Source organism: Xyrauchen texanus, chromosome 21 (genome assembly GCF_025860055.1).
Source record: "Xyrauchen texanus isolate HMW12.3.18 chromosome 21, RBS_HiC_50CHRs, whole genome shotgun sequence".
In the NCBI taxonomy this organism is placed as follows: Eukaryota; Metazoa; Chordata; class Actinopteri; order Cypriniformes; family Catostomidae; genus Xyrauchen; species Xyrauchen texanus.
In genome coordinates this window covers 7,647,212-7,670,875 of record NC_068296.1, presented here as the reverse complement: position 1 = coordinate 7,670,875, position 23,664 = coordinate 7,647,212, and the positions used below count along the sequence as shown (strand labels likewise).

General features: G+C 37.0%; 2 protein-coding genes across 2 annotated transcripts in view; one reads left to right on the top strand and one right to left on the bottom strand.

The window, feature by feature from the left end:
- LOC127661526 (granule associated Rac and RHOG effector protein 1-like) overlaps window positions 1-11,794 on the bottom strand; it is a 51,166-nt gene extending 39,372 nt beyond the window's left edge. The window contains exon 1 of the mRNA XM_052152268.1: window positions 11,694-11,794. The gene's annotated coding sequence lies outside the window, so the exon portion shown is untranslated. The remainder of the gene's footprint in view (window positions 1-11,693) is intronic.
- Window positions 11,795-13,329: 1,535 nt separating this feature from the next.
- On the top strand, window positions 13,330-23,409 carry LOC127661525 (glucose-6-phosphate isomerase-like). The gene is made up of 18 exons (XM_052152267.1): window positions 13,330-13,477; window positions 14,014-14,104; window positions 15,588-15,656; window positions 15,920-16,039; window positions 16,669-16,752; window positions 17,597-17,743; window positions 18,310-18,381; window positions 18,480-18,524; window positions 18,707-18,760; window positions 19,643-19,703; window positions 19,803-19,846; window positions 20,051-20,203; window positions 21,076-21,205; window positions 21,575-21,651; window positions 21,802-21,930; window positions 22,553-22,628; window positions 22,712-22,778; window positions 22,994-23,409. Exons 1-18 carry the CDS (start codon window positions 13,359-13,361, stop codon window positions 23,115-23,117), a joined length of 1,662 nt encoding a protein of 553 aa, XP_052008227.1. The 5' UTR covers window positions 13,330-13,358; the 3' UTR covers window positions 23,118-23,409.
- The last annotated feature ends 255 nt before the right edge of the window (window positions 23,410-23,664 follow it).

The window sequence follows — 23,664 nt, the reverse complement described above, 5'->3', positions numbered from 1 at the left end:
GCATCTAAACTCACAACATTCACAGTTACCACAATTTAGGCTATTTATACAAGAATGCACAGACACTATTACACCATGTACTAACCAGGCATAATGGGATACGATTCCAGTTACAAGTCATTTGTTTCACCACACTGAAAGCGGCAATGCTGTGCAATGAGAATCAGTCGCAGCCAATAAAATCATTTTATATGATATGTGTTGTGAGATTTTGGACTATTGAACACCGACTATTGATTCACTGTGGCCCAAGTTATCCAGCATGATGCCACAAATATAGAAACCAAGCAAATGACAATCAACAAAATCCATCATCTATCCAAAATTATCCATATAATGAAAATGAATAGTGACTGAGACGGTCATTTCCTGTTGTGTTCCACTGAATAGGGCTGGGTAAAAATGTGGCAACTCTCCATAATGCAACCAAACCTCATGCTATGCGACTAAAAATGTCTATGATTAGCCATAGCTAGTAAATTCATTCACCAGTGATTGAGTAGTATAGTGAAGAACAAGTTATTACCACAGAGGTCCTTACACTACGTGTTAAGAGTAAAAGAGTGGTTTATTAGTGTGGAAGCAAAATGGACATTGTTACAGAAATGTACTCATATTAATCGTAAGCTTGTCAATCGGAATCGAAAAATCTGTATTAATACTCAACCCTACCACAGAAGAAAGTCATGTGGGTTTAGAATAGAGATGTGCCAGGGTGGTCAACTAACCGACTAGACTAGTGTTGTCAAAAATACCGTTACCCCGGTACCAAATCGGTACTCAAACAAAAAAGAATTTACTATACCAGAATTTCTGAAGGTACCGGGTCACCGAGTACCGGGTCTACCCGTTACCCATGCAGAGGAGGGAACTTTCGAACGCTCACAACAAGCAAAAGATTGCGGCAAGCAAATGAACAGCTGCTGCGGAGTCTCAACTGAATCGTGTCGAAATGAAAAGTGGAAAAAGCCAGGTAATTTGTGGCTGATGAAAAGGGAAACATCATAGATCAGCAAAAACCCATTTGTACACGCTGCTTTTGCAATTTTCTGATGAAAGGTTAGTGTATATAAAGGTTATATAAGTGTTCAAAAATACTTTAAGCATACATTGTTCAGTTTTGTTATAATTAAATTATATATTTAAATTAAATTGTTGCTCAATGGCATATTTTTGTTCTTAGTTCTGCTGCTAATGTTTTGTAGACTTTGTTACTAAAAGAGTGTTGTTCAGAAACCTGTTTTTGTGTTTTGCTTTGGTACCGAAAATGGTATCGAGTACCGTGAAATTTCACTGGTATCGGTACCGACTACTGAAATTTTGGTACCGTGACAACACTAGACTAGACTAGTCGTTCAACAACTAACTAGTCAATTAGTGGGGTCAACTAACATTAATATTTTTTAGTGGTAATAGTTTTAATAGGATTCTCAAATCAACTGAGAGACGCCACTTCTCAAAGTGTTTTTGAGTGATGACTTGCTGTGCTTAACAGTGAATAACCTCTGCATTTTTGTCTCTTAAACGCTTAAGGTTTAGTCCATTTCTGTGCTTCTGTTATAGCCTTCAAAGCATTGCATCAATGACAGTATTTGGGGTTATTTGGAGCAATTTTGGGGTCAACTTTCCCTGTAAGCTGGGATAAGAGAAAGTTTTTTAACACTGAACAAAACTACACACTGCAGCTTTAATGGAAAATGTTAAAGGAAGATTTTCTTCTTGTGGCCTTTGGCTAACTTGGAACAACAGGACCTCTGAAAACACAAAGTTTAAAAAAAGAAAAAGTCTTGCATTCATACTCAATGACCTCATTGCTTACTATAAGCAGCCCTGACGGCTCCAATTCTGGTGCGGATAAACCCGTAACAGTGAGAGAAGTCATTTGTTTTGAGTTAGAATGTTCTCTTTGTTCCCAAAACCTTTGGTTTTAGTTCATGACAAAAGCAGTGCAGCATGAACTGCGCATTGAGGAAAGCCCTGCCAGTAGAGATGTCTCGTTAGGGCATGTATGTTGAAGGGTGAAACTGAATCTTCAGTGAAACTAAGAGTCCTTCCTGCAACACCTGTTTTTTGTGCTGACATCATCCCGAGGTCACGGATGTTTGATGTGCTTTCTAGAGATTTTCAGATATGTTTGAAGGCAATAATGCCTAAAAATGTCAGGTAAAAGAATGTGTTAAGCTGGTGTTTTAAAAAGTCTCAAATTCATGATGGATTCACTCCCTAATTTTTGTTTATCTTGAATATTCTGTGTAAAATGTAGCCTAAATTAAGCACATGCTGTTTGTACAAAAAAAAAACTGAAATGCACTTACAATGAAAGTTCATGAAACAATCATTGTACATTTGCCACATAGACTTCAAAAGGTAAGGACATTCATTTCAACGCTTTGTTTTCACTGGTAATTTAAAGTATATCAAAGATGATGTTGAAAGAACTTAAAGGAATAGTTCACCCAAAAATGTTTATTCTTTTATAGAGTTGTCATGGTACCAAAATTTCAGTAGTCGGTATCGATACCAGTGAAATTTAATGGATCTCGAAACCAGTTTTGATACAATAGCAAAAATATGTCAATATACATATAAAAAAAAAGGGTAGCTCAGCAAGTAAAGATGCTGACTACAAAACCTGGAGTCACAAGTTCGAATCCAGTCAGACTTCCTAATTGGCTCGGTTGCTAGGGTGGGTGGTCACGTTGGGGTAACCTCCTCGTGGTCACTATAATGTGGTTCTCGCTCTCAGTGGGATGCATGGCGAGTTGTGCGTGGATGCTGCGGAGAATAGTGTGAGCCTCCACACGCGCTAGGTAATGCGCTCAACAAGCCATGTGATTAGATGCGCGGATTGACTGTCTCAGACGCGGAGGCAACTGAGCCACCTAGATTGAGGTTAGTCACTACACCACCATGAAGACCTAGAGGGCATTGGGAATTCCAAATTAGGGAGAAAAGGGGAGAAAATCCTCAAAAAAGAAAGTAATAATTTCTCACCAAAATTGTCTAATAAATAAATTCTTAAAACTTTTAACAAGTGAAAATATAACTTTTCAACATGTCATTGTATTTCTTTTGCCAAACTTTTATTCAACAGCAGTCTTGCTTGTGATATTTTGATTAATTATTATTATAGTGAATATTACATTTTCCTATAGAGTTATTATAGAGTAATATAAATTGTATTACATGTCTACAATGCTTTTATTATGACGCATGTTTTTTGCCGGATGCTTCACTTTTCACTTCACTAGAGTGTTTGTTTTTTAGATTACTGATGTTTGTGTATGTTGTCATTTTGAAATGTTATGTTGTAAATTTTCTTACTGTGAAGCACTTTGGTCAACTCTGTTCTTCACAGTGGATTAGTGCTCTGCTCTGTCACAACATACAACTTGAATGATTCTCAATCTGTGGAGTTTCTAGTGGATGAGTGGTGGGATATATTTAAAGTATGCAGATCTTCCACAGTAAGATTGCTTCCTTCAGCATTTAATAAATCAAACTAGGACATGTCACGATTTTAATTTGATTAATTGTCCATTTCAGTGTAAGAGGAGTAACAGAGCAAGTGTTCAAAATAAGCCTGTGAGCATTTTAAAGCAGTCATGTGTCAGTGATATTGTCTGGTACCGGATAGAGTCCGTGCTCGGAACTACCGGTACTGCAGAAATACTGGTATAGTTACATCTTTTTTTATTTTAGTTCTGACTTGGTACTGAAGTACCAGCACATTTAACAACACTATTCTTTTATCATCTACTCATCCTCATGCCATCCCAGGTGTGTATGAATTTCTTCTGCAGATCACAAAGATTTTTAGAAGAATATCTCAGCTATGCAGGTCCATACAATGCAAGTGAATTGGGTCCAACACTTTCAAACTCCAAAAAGCACATAAAAGCAGAATTAAAAGTAATCCATAAGACTCCAGTGGTTTGATCCATGGGTTCTGAAGCGATCCAATTGATTTTGGGTGAGAACAGACAAAAACGTAATCCACATAATTTCGAAAACGATGATGTTTGGAAACTGAAAACTGAGTTTTCAAACGAAAACACATTAGTGTGGATGTGGCCCAAGTATTTAAGTGTTATTAATAAATAAAAACGAAAAGTTTCAAACACTGTTATACCCAGTCTACACCAGATGTGAACATTGATACAATGACTTGAGGCGGTCTACACTGGAAGCATCAAAGTGAAGATTCTAAACAGCGGAATCAATCAGCTGTGAGCTCTATAATAAAGTGGTTGAGTAGCTCTGCAGCACGTCAGCAATAGAACAGGGCATGCGTTTACTGTCGGCACAATGGAAGCTTACAGTTTAGAAAGTACGTCTGCACAATTATTAAAAAAATTAATCCCAATTACTATTACGGCTGCCACAATTATGTAATCGTGAAAACGGATGATTACAGCCATAAATTAATCCTGCTCCTGTTGCGTGAATGGTTTATATTTACAACACATTTTTGAAATGTTTGAGTATTCTAAACAAATCAGACACGTTCACCATGACTAGTTCGCTAGTTCGAATCCCAGGGCATGCCGAGCGACTCCAGCCAGGTCTCCGAAGCAACCAAATTAGCCTCCTCTTATAATGTGGTTTGTACTCGGTGAGGCATGTGGTGAGTTGAGTGTGGATGCTGTGAAGCCTCCACACATGCCATGTCTCCGTGGTAACGTGCTCAACAAGCCACGTGATAAGATGCGTGGGTTGACGGTCTCAGACGCGGAGGCAACTGGGATTCCTCCTCCACCACCCGCATTGAGATGAATCATTACGTGACCACAAGGACTTAAAAGCACATTGGGCATAGGGCATTCCAAATAGGAAAATAAAATAAAAACAGTACAAAAAAAAACCCTACTGAAGGTAGTTTTTGTTTCTATTAGGTGTGAGTATGTGTATTTATCAGCCCGTTACATGTCACACAGACATTTTGAGTAAAAACTGGTTGTCAATATTTGTGAAGAAACCTACATGTATTTCTCATATACCATAGATAGCCCTTTAAAATAATTTTTACAGTTTTATTAGTCTCAACATTAACAAACATTACAATACTTAATGCTTAAAAGATGCTTAAACTTCAGTGCAGCTCATATCCACCATTCAAATCTGCTACTCTGAAGAACCCTGCGGGTTGCCTACTTTGTGAAGTCATGGTAATTTAATATTTTTTAATCATGATTACAATATCAAGGGCAATAATCGACAATTATAATTTTTGTCATAATCTTGCAGCTCTAGTTGACAGCATTTTTGATAATGGAAAAGATATGCTTTTCACGCGACTCTTGCATCCGTTGTAGACAGGGTGTTAACTTGTTAACATTTGTGGCACAATACCGATTCCCACAAACACACGATGAAAAAAATGACTTACAATGTAATGTCAACAAACCCTAAAAATCTAAAACGACAATTTAAACATGTAAGTGCTTTTTAGGGCTGGGACGACGCGTCGACGTAATCGATGACGTCGACGCAAAAAATACGTCGACGCAAAATATGCGCGTCGATTCGTCAGACCAAAACAAAGATGGCGGCGCCGGAGAGAAGAAGCAAAACGAGTGGCTCCTCAGACTACCAGAAGTGCAAGGCGGCACGCACTCTTTCATCTAAAGTGTGGGAATTCTTTAAAAGGAAAAAATTATGTGATATGTCGTCTTTGCAAAATGGAGATGGCTTTCCATTCTAGCACCACGGCAATGCACCAGCACTAGGGCTGGGATGACGTCGACGCAAAAAATACATCGACGCAAAATATGCGCGTTGAATTGTCAGACCCAAAACAAAGATGGCGGCGCCGGCGCCAACACGAGTGGCTCCTCAGACTATCAGAAGTGCAAGGCGGCATGCACTCGTTCCTCTAAAGTATGGGAATTATTTAATTTAAAAGGAAAAAATTCCGTGATATGTCATCTTTGCAAAATGGAGATGGCCTTCCATTCTAAGCGCCACCGGGAGCAGCCGCAGATGACAGAGCACTGTAAGTTTTTTCAACTCCCCACTTTGCACTTCGATGTTGGAGTAAGCTATAATACGTTGTCGACACCTAAAGTTTTCAGCTTATAGCTATTAATAATGCGTTTATAGCTATGAATGTCGTGAAAAATACATAGAGGACACTGACAACGCGCTGACAGACAGGACCAAGCAGGTAACATTTAATAAAGTCTCAACTTTCAAATTTGGTCATTCAAAGAAAATTAAACCATAAATAGGCCTACTATTTTGTGGCTCTTTAATGTGTCGTGACAGATTGCCTCAGTTAAAGCTGCTCGTGAACCGATCATCCTTTTCTTGGTTAATTTATAGCATCAAATAGGCTAAACATGAATGTAGCCTACATCAGAAGGACTGTTGTTTTAACCGCGGAAAGACGTCAGTACAGTAGCCTACAATCCATTATTCAAATTCAAATCCACTGACGTTAATCTTCTCTCTCCTGACTACTTTGTCGGACAAAAATGGCGAATTACGATTGATTGACCAGATCGCCAGTCAATCAAACTCTCGGCAAATTTTTTATTTTTTTTTTACATTTTATACACCCCTACCCCCGATGAAACAGGTATTACCGGTGTTGTCACAAGTCGATTAATCGAATCGGACTGAAAAAATTAATTGTTAGATTAATCGATGCATCGAAAAAATAATCGCTAGATTAATCGTTTAAAAAATAATCGTTTATCCCAGCCCTAGTGCTTTTATAAAATAAGCTTCATATTTCTGCCTTCAAACAATCCACAAATTGGCCCCATTTACTTCCATTGTAAGTGCTTCACTGTATCCTTGATTTTTGCCTTTCTAAAGAAAAGGGGAGTCGAAATACATTTTTGTGGTAATCAACATTATGCCACAATTGCTGTCGATTGAGCTTAACTTATTAACGTATTGAACACTGAATATTGCTTTAAACACAATCTTATCTCAACAGTACTATAAAAAGGGTGAACTTTCAGATAATGTAGAAGTTGTTTTTGTTTTGTTTCAGACAAAATTCAAAAAACATCCATGAACCATAAATGAGAACTCCTAATCGGAGTTCTGTTACAAAAAATAAAACGCATACGCACTCGCCCATCCCCCATGAGAAGATTCCATTGTGACATTCTAAACTGCAATAGCAGTCAGCAAGAGAATGCAGCATATTCTGAACAACACTGGAATGCTTTGTTAGGGGGATATCTTTCAGCCTGCTGGCACACACAGACCACTGGCTCTCGCTGTATCCAAACCTAGCTGCATGCAACCTTGAAAAGTCCCTCTGAACTGTGCTAAGAGGCAAAGGAAAAACAATTCTACATTCACAGACTGTTGAAAGAGGAAAAGTCATCATGTATTATTGCTAATTTGGGCAAAATTACTCTTGAGATTGAGAAGTGAAACTTTATGAAATCAGAGGGATTGGCAGCTTGCGCCTGACCTGAACATTATTTCCATAGCAACAGTATTGGCCAACAACGCTGCTCATTCCAAATGCTGGTCAAAAAAAGAAACGTAAGTGATTGTGTTTCACAGGATGCAATAATGCAGTGTACAGTTGCGTGCTACAAAACAAAACATACTAATACAATGCATTAAATGCATTTCAAACCGTTTGCAAGCAAATGCAAAGCAATTCTAATTGCTGAAATGCCATTTTTGCCATTTGATTCAACAAAAATGACTGTCATTCAGACAGAAAAAACAAAATAAACAAAGAAATTCAGTACACTTCCTTTCTAGACTCCAAGAAGCATAATTAGGTCAAACCCACTTATCTCATCTGAGTGTAGTTTTGAAAAGAAAATCACACATACATGTTGCATTGTCAACAGGCCATAGAAAACAATCATGTGAAAACTCCCTTATACAAACTGCAGCAGCCTCCATTAAGCAGCGAGTCACGCTTTTTCTTTCATTTCCAAACGGAAAGGACCCAAACAGGAAATACATTCCACATGAACTCAGAGAGAAGCCATAGCCAGTGAGCCAGGCTACAATAGCTCCGAGGGGCAGGTCATCTGTTTGCAGTACTTTACAAAAGGGGGTTTAGCTAAAACCCTGGTGGAGTTTTTGAAGCAGCACTTATAGTGGAGCAAAACAAAATCAAGTTAAATGAATAGAGCGCAATTGACCTACTCAGAGACTAGTCGCAGACTGCTGAGGAATCCAGGGTGTAAACTGTGGAAAATAACAATTATATTCACACTGCTTTGAAAGTACAGTAAACATTGTATTTTTTAATTTGCAAACTAAATGGCATCAGAGGTATTCAACAGGTAAAGATTATTCAAAATAATGCTAAATCCAAATAAAATGCAATGAACCACAATCGGGTAAAGATAAATAGCTTTGTTAATGTTTATAGGGATGGATAAATAACTTCACTTGTTCAACAAATCAAATACCAGCAAATAGTACAAATTACGCAATTAAACAATAAAAATGTGAAAAATATGCATATTTGTTCATTAAATACATTGATTTGTTCATTTTTTAAAAGCTAATATGTAACAAAAATGATGAAAAACTATTAAAATATGATTAGTAAAATGTATATTTTCATGTTGTACCTAGGTAAGTCCCAAACCGAATGCGTCTGGCAGGGTATGTATCAATACCCAGCCCTAAATACGACGTAAAAAAATAAATTCTGATTAATGGTGATTTTCATTTGAACGTTCCCGATAGCGATTCTTAAAAGAATCCAAGATCGATCTTTTACTTTAACTTTTACTTCAGTTCTGGTTGTCTTGATTATTATATATGTTCAGTAAATAGCAATTTAACTGCATAGTTTGGACCTTATTGTTAATTTCTGTAATTAATATCAACGTAAAGCACCAAGTTAGAAGATTCCCTGTATAATTCATAGCAATAGCTGAGCATTTCTTACATAAGCAAAATTGACAATATAACTAAAATATAGGCATGCAAATACATTTGAATCAATTCAAATCATATCGAAATCAGAAATGACTCAAGAGCTTGTGCATCTGAATCACATTCAGATGTTGAAATCTGTATCAACCCAGACTTACAAAAATAGATAGACTTTAGAAATCCAAAATACACTAAACCAGGTTTGACAACGTTTAGTTCCGAACACCATACAATTTGTTGAGTTATAAATGTGGGAGGAATAAATATTTATAGATTTCACTGTTTAAGTACATTTTGATTACTTGTATGATCAACAATTGTGGTACTGGAGGAAAAACCGATTAAAAAACATCAAAAATACTACAGAATCAGTTCAGATGAAATTAAAAAGCAACTGCTCCGGCAAACATTCCCAAAACAAGGCTATTCCTAAAATATACATTTAACTGCACACAGCAAAGTGAAATTTAAGATACTTACAGGGTTACACTAGTGAGTATAAATATCCCGACAAATTCTAAGAGCTACTGAGCCCAGAACCACTAGAGCAGGGGTTCTCAATGGGGGTGGTACCGTACCCCAGGGGCCGTTCAAAGGATGCCATGGGGCACTAAGATCAAATAAGTAGAGAGGGGAGCATTAGGTTACAAATGGGGGGCTTTTATCAGTCATAATTATCAAATTTATCGTCAAGTGCCTTTTTGCATTAAAATATTTCTTGACTTTGTGTGTATCAGTTGGTTTTCAATTATACGTGTTGGTATACATTTGTACCACGGTTTACCTGATTTTGAAGTCTTGCGAGGCATCTGAAGTATCTGGTTTAGCAGCATCAAATACACAGGCAGAAGCACAACCTCAGCTAATGCACCTGTATGGCTCTGTAGATGGACACGGCTCAATAGACAGAGCAGCACTAGTGCAAAGAAGGTGCGTTTTTACTCGTAGACCGGTCTTGAGCACTTAAACTCGCAGCTTTGCAAGAATCGGTGAGAAGACGTGAGAAACGAAAACCATTTGAATTCGGCACAGAATTTTACATCACCACCCTTGAATTTACTGTAGTAACAACAACTGTAATTTAGGCAGAAATAGATTGATAATAAATATTTTCATATCACTATTTCAGCTCTATTAAATGTGTCATAGGCTACATTAGGGGATTGAGGGAATATAATACATTTTTGTTGCAACTTATTTATATTTTGTATTTATTGTTTTACATGAGTAGGTCTACTTTTAATAATTAATAAAAATGACAGTTTGTTTTATAGAAATCATGTTACATCTATCCATGGTAGTGAAGATCCATGCTTCTATGTGCTTGCTTACTATGGTCTTTTTACAAATACCACTGTTAAAACTATAACAATTGAATTTAAATTAAAAAAAAAAAATGGCAAATGCAAAATATATATATTTTTTAAGATGAAATAGAAATGTGATCCTAAAGAATAGGCTAAAATATTTTTGAGTGTAAGAAAAAAATAACTGGTTTAATTTTATAGATGTTCTAGATAACCTTACTGTTGTTGATTAAGAGTTAATTTACATCTGCATCCAACTCCAAATCAATGCTGTAATGTAGAATGAGCATTTCAGTGGGACAAAATATGCAATATTATTGCTTTTTCAATTATTTTTTAAATATATTAACTATCATTTTTATTATTAGTTTCGGTCTTCGCATTTCCGTTTTATAAGCCCCAGATATAGCCATCCTAAATCTGTTTGAATTCAAGAAATGCAAGGTTTGGTCTCACATTCATGACATGGTGTTAGCCTGATGAATTTATTAACAAAACTTTAAAATTATGCAATGCATCAAAGTTGCTTGGAGCAAATTAAGCAAAATCACACAAATACTGAGTTTTTTGGTACAACAAAGTCTCCACTTTCAAATTATGTCACATGATTGGGGTTGCTGGTAAGGGGCCTTCATCAAAAACAGGTATCTGAATCCTACAGACACCCGGGTGGGTTTGGAAGTCAATAGATCCCCAGAAACACACAAATAGATCCAAATATAATTCAAATACTTAAGCAACTCTGTATGAGATCTTCTGGACACTCCCTCCAGCAAAAGTAAACCCAAGCCAATGTAAAACGTGGCCATCAGAACCAGTTGCCCTGTGTTAAACTCTGATTACAAAGTACTGATGCCTGATTTCATATGGAGTAATGATTGTTTGAGACCCTTCAATACCCTGAAAATTACCGATTTGTTCCACTGTATCCTTGTAACACCATAAAAACGCCATCTAAAGATATGCAGGCTCGAGAGCCTTCAAAACCCTAAAAATTACCTAAAACCCACTTAACACCCGTCAAGGATTTGGGCGTGCATGACACCCGTCGGGGCGTCATTAAAGTATTGAAAGGCTGCAATGAAGCGCATCAGTGTTTTTTCAGGGCGTTAAAGGGTCTCTGATGATTTACTGACCAGGGGCAGTTAATTACCCTGTTAATTAAGAGTAATTAAGACCAGTCCGTTAGACTACAGCATATATTATAAGATTTAAAAGGCTCGATGCTTATACAGATTAACCAAACCCAATTTACAATCCACATAGACGCTTGTCTTCGTAAAAATATCACTTTAAGCGCTGTCGTGGTGTCATTTCACCCTAATAAAAGCACTGAAATTATGTTTTTAATAATGTTTGTGAAATCCATCAGTGTTTGTGGAGCTAATCTCAGTTAGCCGTTAACACCCGTCGCTGACACGGATTTTACATAAAACACAGACAACACGTCGAAACACACCCGATTTCGGCTGCTTCGAGGCGGCTGGGGTAAACAGACACGGCACCTACCTGCAGTGGCTCCGGGAAAGGCGTTTATTGGTGTGAAAAACAACCCGATCTGCAGTCGGATCACGGCATCACTAACCAGCTGTTTGTCTCCACCCTCCTGTCTGTGGAGAGCGGAAATGACGTAGAACGGCTTCCGCGCGCGCTCTCGAGTCACAAGCTCGCGCATGCATAGGCGAGGCGCGTGACCAAAAATACCTCGGCGAGCGAACACGTATTTAAAGGGATAGTTCACCTAAAAAGGGAAATTCTCTCATCATTTACTCACTTTCATCCCAGATGTGTATGACTTTTTTTCTTTTGAAGAACACAAACGAAGATTTTTAGAAGAATATTTCAGCTCTGTAGGTCCATACAATCCAAACGCATCATGTAAAACCCCTGGAGTCTTGTGGATTACTTTTATGCTGCCTTTATGTGATTTTAGGAGCTTCACAGTTCTCTAGACACCATTCACTTGCATTGCATGGGCCAACAGAGCAGAAATATTCTTCTAAAAATCTTTGTTTGTGTTCAGCAGAAGAAAGTCACACACATCTGTGATGATAAGGATAATGAGGGTAAATGAGGAGAGAATATACATTTTTGGGGTGTTTATATTTATAAAAATGTTTATTTTGCTAATCAAAACAAAAACTCATCAATGAAGGAGAGATGAATAAAAATTATGACGAAAAATAAATCTCCAAGAGAAATTGGTTAAAATAAAAAGTTTAATAAAGAGTTTAAATAAGATTGTATGGTACTGTAAAAGCAAACAAACCATTAATAAATGGGAATCACAATATCAATGTCATGTTTTTAACATTTCTAGCTTTGACACATCACAAACGCAACTGCTTGAATTGCCATTAAGCACTAAGTGTTGGATGAGCTGGTCTCCTGTGTCCTCTAGTGTTCAATATTTGAACAGATGAACACAATATTCCGCGTCTCTCACAAAGACGATAGTGCCACCAGATTCACCAGAATGCATTAGTTAGATTGTACGAGTGGACTTGCTTCATCAAAGACGTTTGCATTCAAATAAAATACATTTAGTTCAAATATAAAGCATTTTAGTGTGCTAAGATCTAAAAATAAATTTAGGGTAGCTTCACGTCTATAAAATAAGTGTATAACACACTAAAATGTTTTGTCAAAAATGTTCTTCATGTCGTAAAATCTAAATTAACTGGTGTTATACAAGTCATTGTAGTCATATTATTTGATTAATTAATTATTACAAATTGTTTAATTCAGAGTAATTCAACAAAAGCCCTTCATGGTTAAAATTTGTTTAACTGAAAATATATTATTAGAGAACCATCAAGTAAAGGACTTAGATTTAAACACAATATACTATACTTATTTTATTCCAAATATAACTTATATGTGGTGAAACGTTGCGCTTGTAAATTAAAAACGAGGAGAGGAGCAATTGTTTATGAAAGCTAAATCATTTAGTAGAAATAACTCCTTAAGGGGCCGTTCATACCCAACGTCTTGGGTATAAAGGTGTCTGTGCGTGTGTGTGTGTGCGCGTGCGTGCGCGTGTGTGTAGGAGTGAATTGCTGTTATTGGATCAGCTGCTTCATTCGCCCTTTATAGGGCTGATCTCTGAGACATTTGGGATCATTTTAGCCGCGTTTCTCACACACAGACAAGTTCGGCCCGACACACGCCGCGATGGGACTGACAAGTGACCCAAACTTCCAGAATTTGGAGAAATGGTACAAATCAAACGGGGCTAATCTCAACATGAGGCAAATGTTTGAAGCTGATAAAAACAGATTCCAGAAGTTCAGGTATTTTTATTATTATTATTATTATTATTATTACATTAGTTCTGTGTGAAGATTGTGATCATTTTAATGACAATTTTAATTTCATTTTAATTTTATAATCGCAAAAAAAAATAGTGTCCACAGATCGTGTTGTAGCTTTGTGGGCGGGGTCACATATGTAGCTATTTTAGACCGTCCTGTCGATCATTATCAAATTCCGCCCTCCTGTCATTCAAAACCACACATTTTAAAATGCTTTCAAATGTTTATACGTTAAAACATAGTAATGCAATATCTACTTTGTGCATTCCAATAGTTGGTCAAAATGTTGTTTAAAATGAGAGTAGTGTAACTACTGTATCTAGATGTATTGAAATTAAATTAATATATTATGTTATCATCTAATTTATTGTATTTCCAAGGGTAACTGTGAAAAAATATGTACTTATCATGTTTTAATATTTTGCTCTGTGATTCTGTCAAAAGTGCAGTCTGTATTTTCATACAAGACATAATCTTAGTGTTGTTCATGATGCTGTATTTTTGTCTTCTAACAGCTTAACTTTAAAGACAGATGATGGGGATATTCTACTGGATTACTCCAAAAATCTCATCAATGATGACGTTATGAAGATGCTCATGGAGCTGGTAATGTTTAGAGATTTTGAATGTTTACTATTTTAACCCTCAAAGGTAACATCACCAAACATTATTACATACTCTGGTCTTTAGTCTATCACAAATGGATCTACAAAGTGAAATTTCATGAGACGCAACTGGCTGTCAAACACATAATTTGCAGTTGCATAATTTCAGTAGTACACCCAAATGATATAATAGCCAAATCATACTGTTCATGTGTTACACTTGCTATAGTTCACTTCCGCTTCTTCATCATATAGCAAAGTCAAGTGTAAATCCAGACAATCACTGAGACATCAGCACCACATTGAGTAAGTAATAGGATGTATATTATGTATGTATGTGTACATGCTTATGGAATACTGATAATTCACCATTGTTACACAGAAAATCATTGTGATATCATATTAGTCTTCTGTATGAATATTGTACTCCTTTGTCTTATAAGAAACATAGACCTGAGGTATGCATTAAAGGGTTAACTCGTGGGTTTTTGGTTACCCTCACAAAAACTAATGTGGTCAAGTCATATTTATTCGCACAGCGCTTTTCACAACAAAGCAGCTTTACAGAAAATCATGCATTAACAAAAAATGAAACTAATATCTATAAAGTCTTAGAGTGGCCATTGTGTAGTTTGATTAAATATGATTGCAAATTGTGTATAAAAATGGCTGGAACTGGCTGGCTCTGGTAAACTCGGGATATGAATTCCAGAGACATGGAAACAAATAGAATAATATTAGCATAGATGCAATTACATTTTATGCAGAGTTGTAGATCATTATGGATGTTTCTGGTTCCATCAGACCTAACTAAAGCAGCCTAATTGTGAGTTGATGGATAAATGAGGTGTATGCCTGGCTAAATGAGTCTTTAGTCTAGACTTAAACCGAGTGAGTGTGTCTGTGTCCCGAACAGTGTTAGGGAGACCATTCCATAGTTTAGGAGGCAAATATGAAAAGGATCTACCTCCTCTTGTGGATTTTGATATTCTAGGAACTATTAACAAGCCAGAATTTAGTGATCGTAATGAATGTGATGGAATATAGCATAAGGTCGCTTAAGTACTGTGGAGCTAGAGCATTCAAAGCTTTGTATGTAGTTAACAGAATATTTAAATTCATACAAAATTTAACTGGTAGCCAATGTAACAACGATAAAATTGGGCTAATATGATCATATTTCTTGGTGATACCATGCAGTATCCATGGTACAGTGACAAAATTATAATAATGTGGTGCTTTTGATAAAACTAGGTACCATGGTATTTACATGGATTTGTACAGGTAGCAAGGATAAATTATATTTTACATATTACACATACTGTCTGTATTGCACTTAGTGGAGATATTGCACAGTAATTGAGAAGTGTTAACTGTTCAAACTGAAACTTTATGTCCAAAAAAACATAGTATTATCATGTTCATCTTTTTGTTAGTTTATATTTATGTATTTTCTCTAACTTTCTGGTTCCTCTATCTCCCAGGCCAAGTCCCGTGGCGTGGAGGCCGCCAGAGACAAGATGTTTTCAGGAGAAAAGATTAATTTCACTGAGGTATTTAATATGTCTGTCTGTCTGAGATAAATAAGCTATGTGCCCAAATACATGTCCCATTTCCATATTTTATGGTAGAGAAATGCTCAGCATTATTTGGACATGCTCAAACACGAATGATGGAAACTCTGGCCAAATGGCACTTAGTATTGCAAATTTTGTGGAACTGACGTCTTATTCTGTCATTTTTCTTGTGTAAAATGCATTTGTAATCGTGCTTGAGATTAAATACAATCAGTACACACACACTGCTGTGTCTCCAGGGTCGTGCGGTTCTCCATGTAGCCCTGAGGAACCGTTCAAACACACCTATAAATGTGGACGGTAAAGACGTGATGCCAGAGGTCAACAAGGTTCTGGAGAAGATGAAGAACTTCTGTCATGTGAGTGACACTTGATGACTAATCAATGTCATGCAACATACTCAAGTTCTTAAAAGCGTAGTGTGTAATTGCGGTGCCACTAAGATCACCAAATGGAATAGCAAAAATAATGATCTGTCTGACAAACAGATAGTCCCGTCCCAAAGCACATCACTTTTTGTTGAGAAAATCTTGCTGTGTCAGGGTGGACGCAGGGCTGGACTGGTAATCTGAAATACCGGGCACGAAATGTGCCGAATGGGCCACGATAAGCAAAAATGAGCCGACGCGTTATGCATAACGGACAACAAAATGGCGCTGCGATATGCAGAAAAGGACAGCTCAACAAGTTTTGCACCAGTTCCCATGTAAAATCACGGGCCGATTTATGTTCCCAGTCCAGCCCTGGTGGTCAAACAAACAGCAATGTTTCAAAAATGCCACAAAGCCACGGTGTTAACACATTTCATGCAGGAATCAAGCAACAAATGGTTCATTCACTGTTGTCTTGGCATATTAAACTGAAACGAGAACGTATTTTAACACCCCCAAAGTTTAAAACGTCACCTTTAAGATCTGGAATGAGAGAATGCAAGTAAAAGCCTTTTAAAACAGTTCCAGGATTAGTTATTTCTTCTTTTCTACCGCAGAAAGTGCGCAGTGGCGAGTGGAAGGGGTACACCGGAAAATCCATCACTGATGTGGTCAACATCGGCATCGGGGGATCTGATCTAGTTTGTGAAATCCTACAATCTGTTCAAAATAACAATTCAGCATTATTTGCACTTTTAGAATACATATAGTTACAAAACAGTTTAGTAGAGAATAATGCCTTAAAGGGATAGTTCACCCAAAAATTAAAATTCACTCATCATTTACTAAACCTCATGCCATTCCACATGTGTCTTTTGCAGAACCCATACGAAGATTTTTAGAAGAATATTTCAGCTTTGTTGGTCCATATAATGCAAGTGAATGGTGACCAGTGGTTTAATCCAAGACATCTGAAGCCATCCAATCGAGTTTGGGTGAGAAAAGGCTAAAATATAACAATTTTCACTAGAAATCTTGATATTAGCAGTCTCTTTGGTGATCGTGATTTCAAGCTCGATTACACTTTCTAGCGCCATCTAGTGCTCTGTGCATGCATCAAGCACTTGGAAGTGTAATCGAGCTTGAAATCAAGATTGTGACTACAGTAGAGACTGCAATGGCAAGATGTTCAGTAAAAATTTGTACATTTTGGTCTGTTCTCACCCAAAACCGATTTAAATAGCTTAAGAAGAGATGGATTAAACAACTGGAGTTTTATGGATTACGTTTATACTGCTTTTATGTGTTTTTTTGCAGCTTTAAAGTTCTGGTCACCATTCACTTGCATTATTTGGACCTACATAGCTGAAATATTCTTATAAGAATCTTCAATCATACACATCTGGGATGGCATGAGGATATGTAAAGGATGAGAGACTTTTCAGTTTTGGGTGAACTATTCCTTTAATATACCCAGTGATTGAGGCAAAGAAAAATATCACTATAACACATCATCCTCTTTATCTCCTGCTTTGGGATTATTAGGGTCCGTTAATGGTGACAGAAGCCCTGAAGCCGTACTCAAAAGGTGGACCCCGGGTGTGGTTTGTGTCCAACATTGATGGAACGCACATCGCTAAGACACTGGCTGAACTCAGTGCAGAGACCACTCTTTTCATTATCGCATCAAAGGTATAAACCGCATTAAACATGAACATATTATTGAACATTAGGAGGGACATGTCAAAAGAGCCACAAACTTTACTAGCGACCCATAAGGATAAAACTGAGGTTACAGTGAGACACTTACAATGGCCAATTTTTGAGGGTTTAAAGAAAGAATGTGAAGATTAAAATTTTATAAAAGCACTTGCATTAATTCTTCTTTTAAAAGTATATTATTATTTTAGTAGTCAAGTTGTTTAAAACATTTTTACAGTTGTTTTAGTGTTTATGGCATTACGTCGTCATGGTAACCAAGTTGTAAAATTAGACATAACTTTACTCAAAGGTTAGCAACCAATTTTATCACATTAAAATAATGTTCACATGCATATTTATACTTTTGAAACAGTGAGTATTTTAACGCTTTCAGACTGGCCCCATTCACTTCCAACCCAGATTTTTTTCCTTTTGAGAAAAAAAAAAAAAAAGTCGAAATACATTTGTGTTAATCAACATTATGCCACAAATGCTGTTGATTGAGCTTAACTTTTATTGAATATTCCTTTAATAATTTTCTTATAATCGTCCTTCAGACTTACACAACCCAGGAAACGATCACTAATGCTGAATCTGCAAAGGAGTGGTTCCTTCAAGCAGCAAAAGACGTGAGTCAAGTTTGTTTCAGTGACTTTAAATGAGACGACTCATTTTTCAGTATGCGATCCACAAAAATATAAATTGTTTGTTTTTATACTTTTCACAGAAATCTGCAGTCGCCAAACATTTTGTGGCCCTCTCTACCAATGCAGTAAGTTAATTATCATTCACAGTACGTGTCAGAAGTTTGAACACACCTACTCGTTATTTATTATTTTTCACATCTTTGAATAATAGTCATAAACTATTTAACAATTGGAGTATGAGAATTATATAGTGACCAAAAATCCAACTTTAACTTGTATCTCTGTTTCCTCTGGTTCTGTGTTTCAGCCTAAAGTGACCGACTTCGGTATCGATCCGGTGAACATGTTTGAGTTTTGGGATGTAAGTGCTGGTCTGTTAAGGGCTCTGAATGTGTCTGGATAAAGAAGGCTCTGCCATGAGCTATTTTTGGTGTAGTGGTTTGACCTGTGAAGTAGGTGTCTGGCCAGCTGTCGGGTAACCAGAGTCTCTCAACTGACTCGTGGCCGACCACTGGAAGGTTTTTAATGATCGTGACCTTATGTTGTACAGAGGTCACGCCGAGGCTGGTTCACTCGAAAGGCCGACGTGCTACTTTTAGTCACATTGTGGATATTTAAAGGGCAAGGTTCTTTCAGATGTCCTTTATTATAGACTCTAAAAGCTGTTCGGGATGATATATACTGTACACAGTGGCCCCAAAAAGTATTTGTACTCTTAAATTGACAGTTCACTCAAAAATGTACATTTCCTCACCCTCATGCCATCCCAGATGTGTATGACTTTATTTCTTCTGCTGAACACAAAGAAAGATTTTTAGAAGAATATTTCAGCTCTGTAGGTCCTCACAATGCAAGTCAGCAGGGTACAAAACTTTGAAGCTAAAAAAAGCACATAAAGGCAGCATAAAATACATTTATAAGACTCCAGTGGATAAATCTGTCTTTAGAAGTAATATGACAAAATATTATACATACAATGTCAATATGACAAAAATCTATATTTAAGTCCTTTTCTTTTACTATAAATTGTCCTCCATGCCCAGTAGGTGGCGATATGCATGAAGAATCTCCAAATGCAAAAGAAGAATGTGAAAGTGGAGATTTACATTATAAAAGAACTTTAGCTGTTTCAAAGCAGGTGGCATCTGCAAACAAATAGTACCAAAGCTATTCTCAGATCTCACTTTACACTTCTAACCATTTTTTTTTTGTAGTGAGTTAAAATGAGCTCTTTGTTTTCCAGTGGGTCGGTGGACGATATTCCTTGTGGTCTGCGATTGGCTTGTCCATCGCACTTCATATTGGTGAGTTCTGCTGTCATATGACTAACATATGACTCTTCTCATAAAGTCAGCCAATGAGTGTCATATATTCCCAAGCATCTCTTCAATCACTTGTCTCAGGATACGAGAACTTTGAGAAACTGTTGGCCGGAGCTCATTGGATGGTGAGTTTTAAATGTACATTAGCAGCACCAAAATTACTCAAACAATATATTTTTCTTAACATACTTGCATGGTGCCTTAACTCATTTGCTTACAGCAGTTTGGTCCTGTAGTGAAAGCTGTTGCCATTTGGATCCACATATTTACTGTACATTAACTTAACATAACATATACATTCTGAAATGGATCTGTCTCATCTCTTACAGGACACTCATTTCCGTACGGCCCCTTTGGATCAGAACGCACCAATGCTGCTCGCCCTGCTGGGCGTCTGGTACATTAATTTCTTTCAGGCTGAGACACATTGCCTGCTACCCTACGATCAGTACATGCAGCGCTTTGCAGCATACTTCCAACAGGTCTGTCTCCAATACTCACATGTTCAGTTTACAGAATATCACATACTCATTTACAGTACCTGTTAAAGTTGGACACCCCTACTCATTCTTTATGATTCATATTTTACACATTATAGAATTATAAAGTCATCAACTGTTAAATTACATACACCCCCTCGCCATCCCAGATGTGTATGAATTTCTTCTGCTGAACACAAATGAAGATTTTTATAAGAATATATCGGCTCTTTAGGGCCATACAAAGGAAGTGAATGGGGCTCAAAACTTTGAAGGTCCAAAAAGCAAATAGAGGCAGCCTAAAAGTAATCCATAAGACTCCATTGGTTAAATCTATATCTTCTGAAACGATCCAATCGGATTAGGGTGAGAACGGAACAAAAAATGTACCTCCCTTTTCACTGTACAGGTTGTCAGCAGTCTTCTTGGTGATCATGATTTCAAGCCTGATTACACTTCCTAGTGCCATCTACGCATGCGTCAAGGATACTAGAAAGTGTAATCAAGCTTGAAATCATGATTGTGCCTATAGACTGCAATGGCATGATGTACAGTGAAAAAGCATATTGGATCACTTCAGAAGATATGGATTAAAACACTGGAGTCTTATGGACAACTTTTATGCTGCCTTTATGTGCTTTCTGGAGATATTCTTCTAAAAATCTTTGAGTTCAGCAGTAGAAAGAAAGTCACACACATCTGGGATGGCATGAGGAAAAGTAAATGAGGGGAGAATTTTAATTTTTTGGTGAACTATCCCTTTAAGGATGGAAACTCGTATGAGCAAATGCAGTATTTTAAGAAACCTTGTTAGAAAATGTGACTCTTCTTTTATGGGCTTTTGTGCATTAATGAATACATGATGCTGTTTACAGGGTGACATGGAGTCTAATGGAAAGTACATCACAGTTAACGGTGGGCAAGTGAACTATCACACCGGGCCAGTTGTATGGGGAGAACCAGGAACTAATGGACAGCATGCATTCTACCAGCTTATTCATCAAGGTTCATTCATAGACATACTGTATTAGCTACAGAATCTGATGCTCTGACTTCATACATCTACATGTGCTTTGTATAGAGAATTACATATACTGTGAGAGGTACATACTTTACTTTGGGTACAAAATCGTAAAAAAAAAATGCTTTGCTTTGGGGACATTTGGGATGTCCTCGGTTTAAAAAAAAATGGTACATAAATTAAGTAAAAAATGTTTTTTTGAAAAATGCAAAAAGTTTCCTTTTAGGGTTAGGATGTGGGTTAGGGTTGTTATAATTCGCTTTACATGAAATCTGTTGAAGTGTAAGGTATTACCCATTTATATGTTAAGTAAACATGTGTTTGTGTCTCTAACCCTTCTGTCTCCTCCACAGGAACTCGTATGGTCCCTGCTGACTTCCTAATTCCCGCACAGAGCCAGAATCCAATCAGAAACAACCTTCATCATAAGGTACCAAGTTGGAGTCTGCACACATACACAACACAGATAGACAGACCGATAGAATTAGAAAAAGGATACAGTATCAAACCATAAACACTATACACAGAATACATTACAGTATGCACAGTTTTGATGAACAGTGTTTTATGTTTTATGTAGATTCTGATGGCTAATTTCCTGGCTCAGACGGAGGCTCTGATGAAGGGAAAGACGACAGAAGAGGCAAAGAAAGAGCTGGAGGCTGGAGGACTGAGCGGAGAGAAGCTAGAGAAGATTCTACCACACAAAGTGAGAATATACAGTACAGTAAACAACTGTGACCTCACAATGACTTCTACTACCCTCTGCTGGACCAACTGAAAATAAACATTATAAATTAAGGGCTCTGTCCCAATAGTGCAGTACCCTTATTATTTCTTCAATATGCATATTGTGTAGTGTCTGTATGCACGGAATACCTGGATGACTAAGTCTAAAATGTACAGGATATAGGTGCACATGATACTGTTTTTACTTTAGTTTTTATGCAGTAAGCAATACACTAGCATTCTGTTTTGGACATACTGTAGGCTAACACGATTTTTGTAAAGGCATGCAGACAAGTAAGATATTCATCCCCAGCATACTTATCTTTTAAATGTTTATTGTTGCATACTGTCTCACATATGATTTTTAAACAAACAGTAGGAAATATGCAGCGAAGCAATACATCAATATTTCATTCCAAACACCCTTGTCTGAGGTCACGTCCACACTAAATCATTTTAATTTGAAAAAGCAGTGATTTCCCAATGTTTCTTCCTCTCATCAACACTAGAATTGATCTCTATTTCTGCATAACTTGTGAAACAATGACGTTTGAAACTGGAAAAAGCTTTCCTGGTTACACTATTTGTTCTCTTCTGTCCAGGTATTCCAAGGAAACAAGCCAACCAATTCAATCATTTTCAAAAAGTTGACTCCGTTTTCTCTGGGTGTGCTGATTGGTGAGTTAAAAGCTAGTTTAAATATATTGTGTTTGGTGAACCTTAGTACCTTAGTGAAACATGCTCATTTACTCATTTTACAGCCATGTATGAACACAAGATCTTCATTCAAGGTGTCATGTGGGAGATTAACAGTTTTGATCAGTGGGGGTAAGTTGTTGGATGTACAGTATTACATATTAAAAAAAAAGAACTAAGATATAGATTAAATAATACAAACAAAAAACATGCAATTTGCAACTTCTAGTTCTATCTATCTTATAACTAAACTCTTACTACAACTAAAGTAGTTTTCTAACCAGATGTGATTTCAGTTGTTCAAGTATTTTATTTGAAATGACTGTCTGTATTCTCTATAAACTTAGTGTGGAACTCGGGAAACAGCTGGCAAAGAAAATCGAACCTGAGCTTCAGGATTCTGCAGAGGTCAGTTCTCACGATTCATCCACGAACGGCCTTATCAACTTCCTCAAGAAGAACTATGCTTGACTGCAGCATGAAGAGGATGTGGTGTTCCCCAGACACTTCACTCACTGCTGAACTACGACCCTTTGGGACACCTGCAACCTACTGTGTGTGTGTGTGATCAGCTAAACTACAAATAAAAGATTACACACTTTGTTGTCTTGGCATAGAATTTCACAAAGGCACAAAAGTACATTTTGATAAGAATTACTTGGTTTGATCACTTTTTTAATGTACTGTTTTTTTTTTTTGTTTGTTTGTTTTTTGCAATTAAACCATAATTGGAGACCCATTAATCATAAATCCCTCTTTTAATGACCTACATACGAGTCATCTTATGCAACAGAGAAAATAGCGCGCAGCCATCTTGAAAATGTTGTCTCGGAACTTCCGTTCTAGCGGTTCTGTGTAGAGATCTGTTGTTGATGTCAAAGTGTAATTGGCTAGCGAAGTGGATTTACAGGTTATAGAGCTGTCAACCGCTATCATGAGTATTTTAAAGTGTTCAACGGGATGTCATAACAACTGGAAGCAGAGGGGGAGATTTTAAAACAAGAGTACTTCATTGAAA

What these genes read in the sequence shown, in the direction of transcription:
- LOC127661525 (XM_052152267.1), top strand. Translation starts at nt 13,359, where the DNA reads ATGGGACTGACAAGTGACCCAAACTTCCAGAATTTGGAGAAATGGTAC. An exon ending in CTACCAGCTTATTCATCAAG is followed by an intron (nt 21,206 to 21,574) that starts GTTCATTCATAG and finishes TCTCCTCCACAG; the next exon opens with GAACTCGTATGGTCCCTGCT. An exon ending in GAAACAACCTTCATCATAAG is followed by an intron (nt 21,652 to 21,801) that starts GTACCAAGTTGG and finishes TGTTTTATGTAG; the next exon opens with ATTCTGATGGCTAATTTCCT.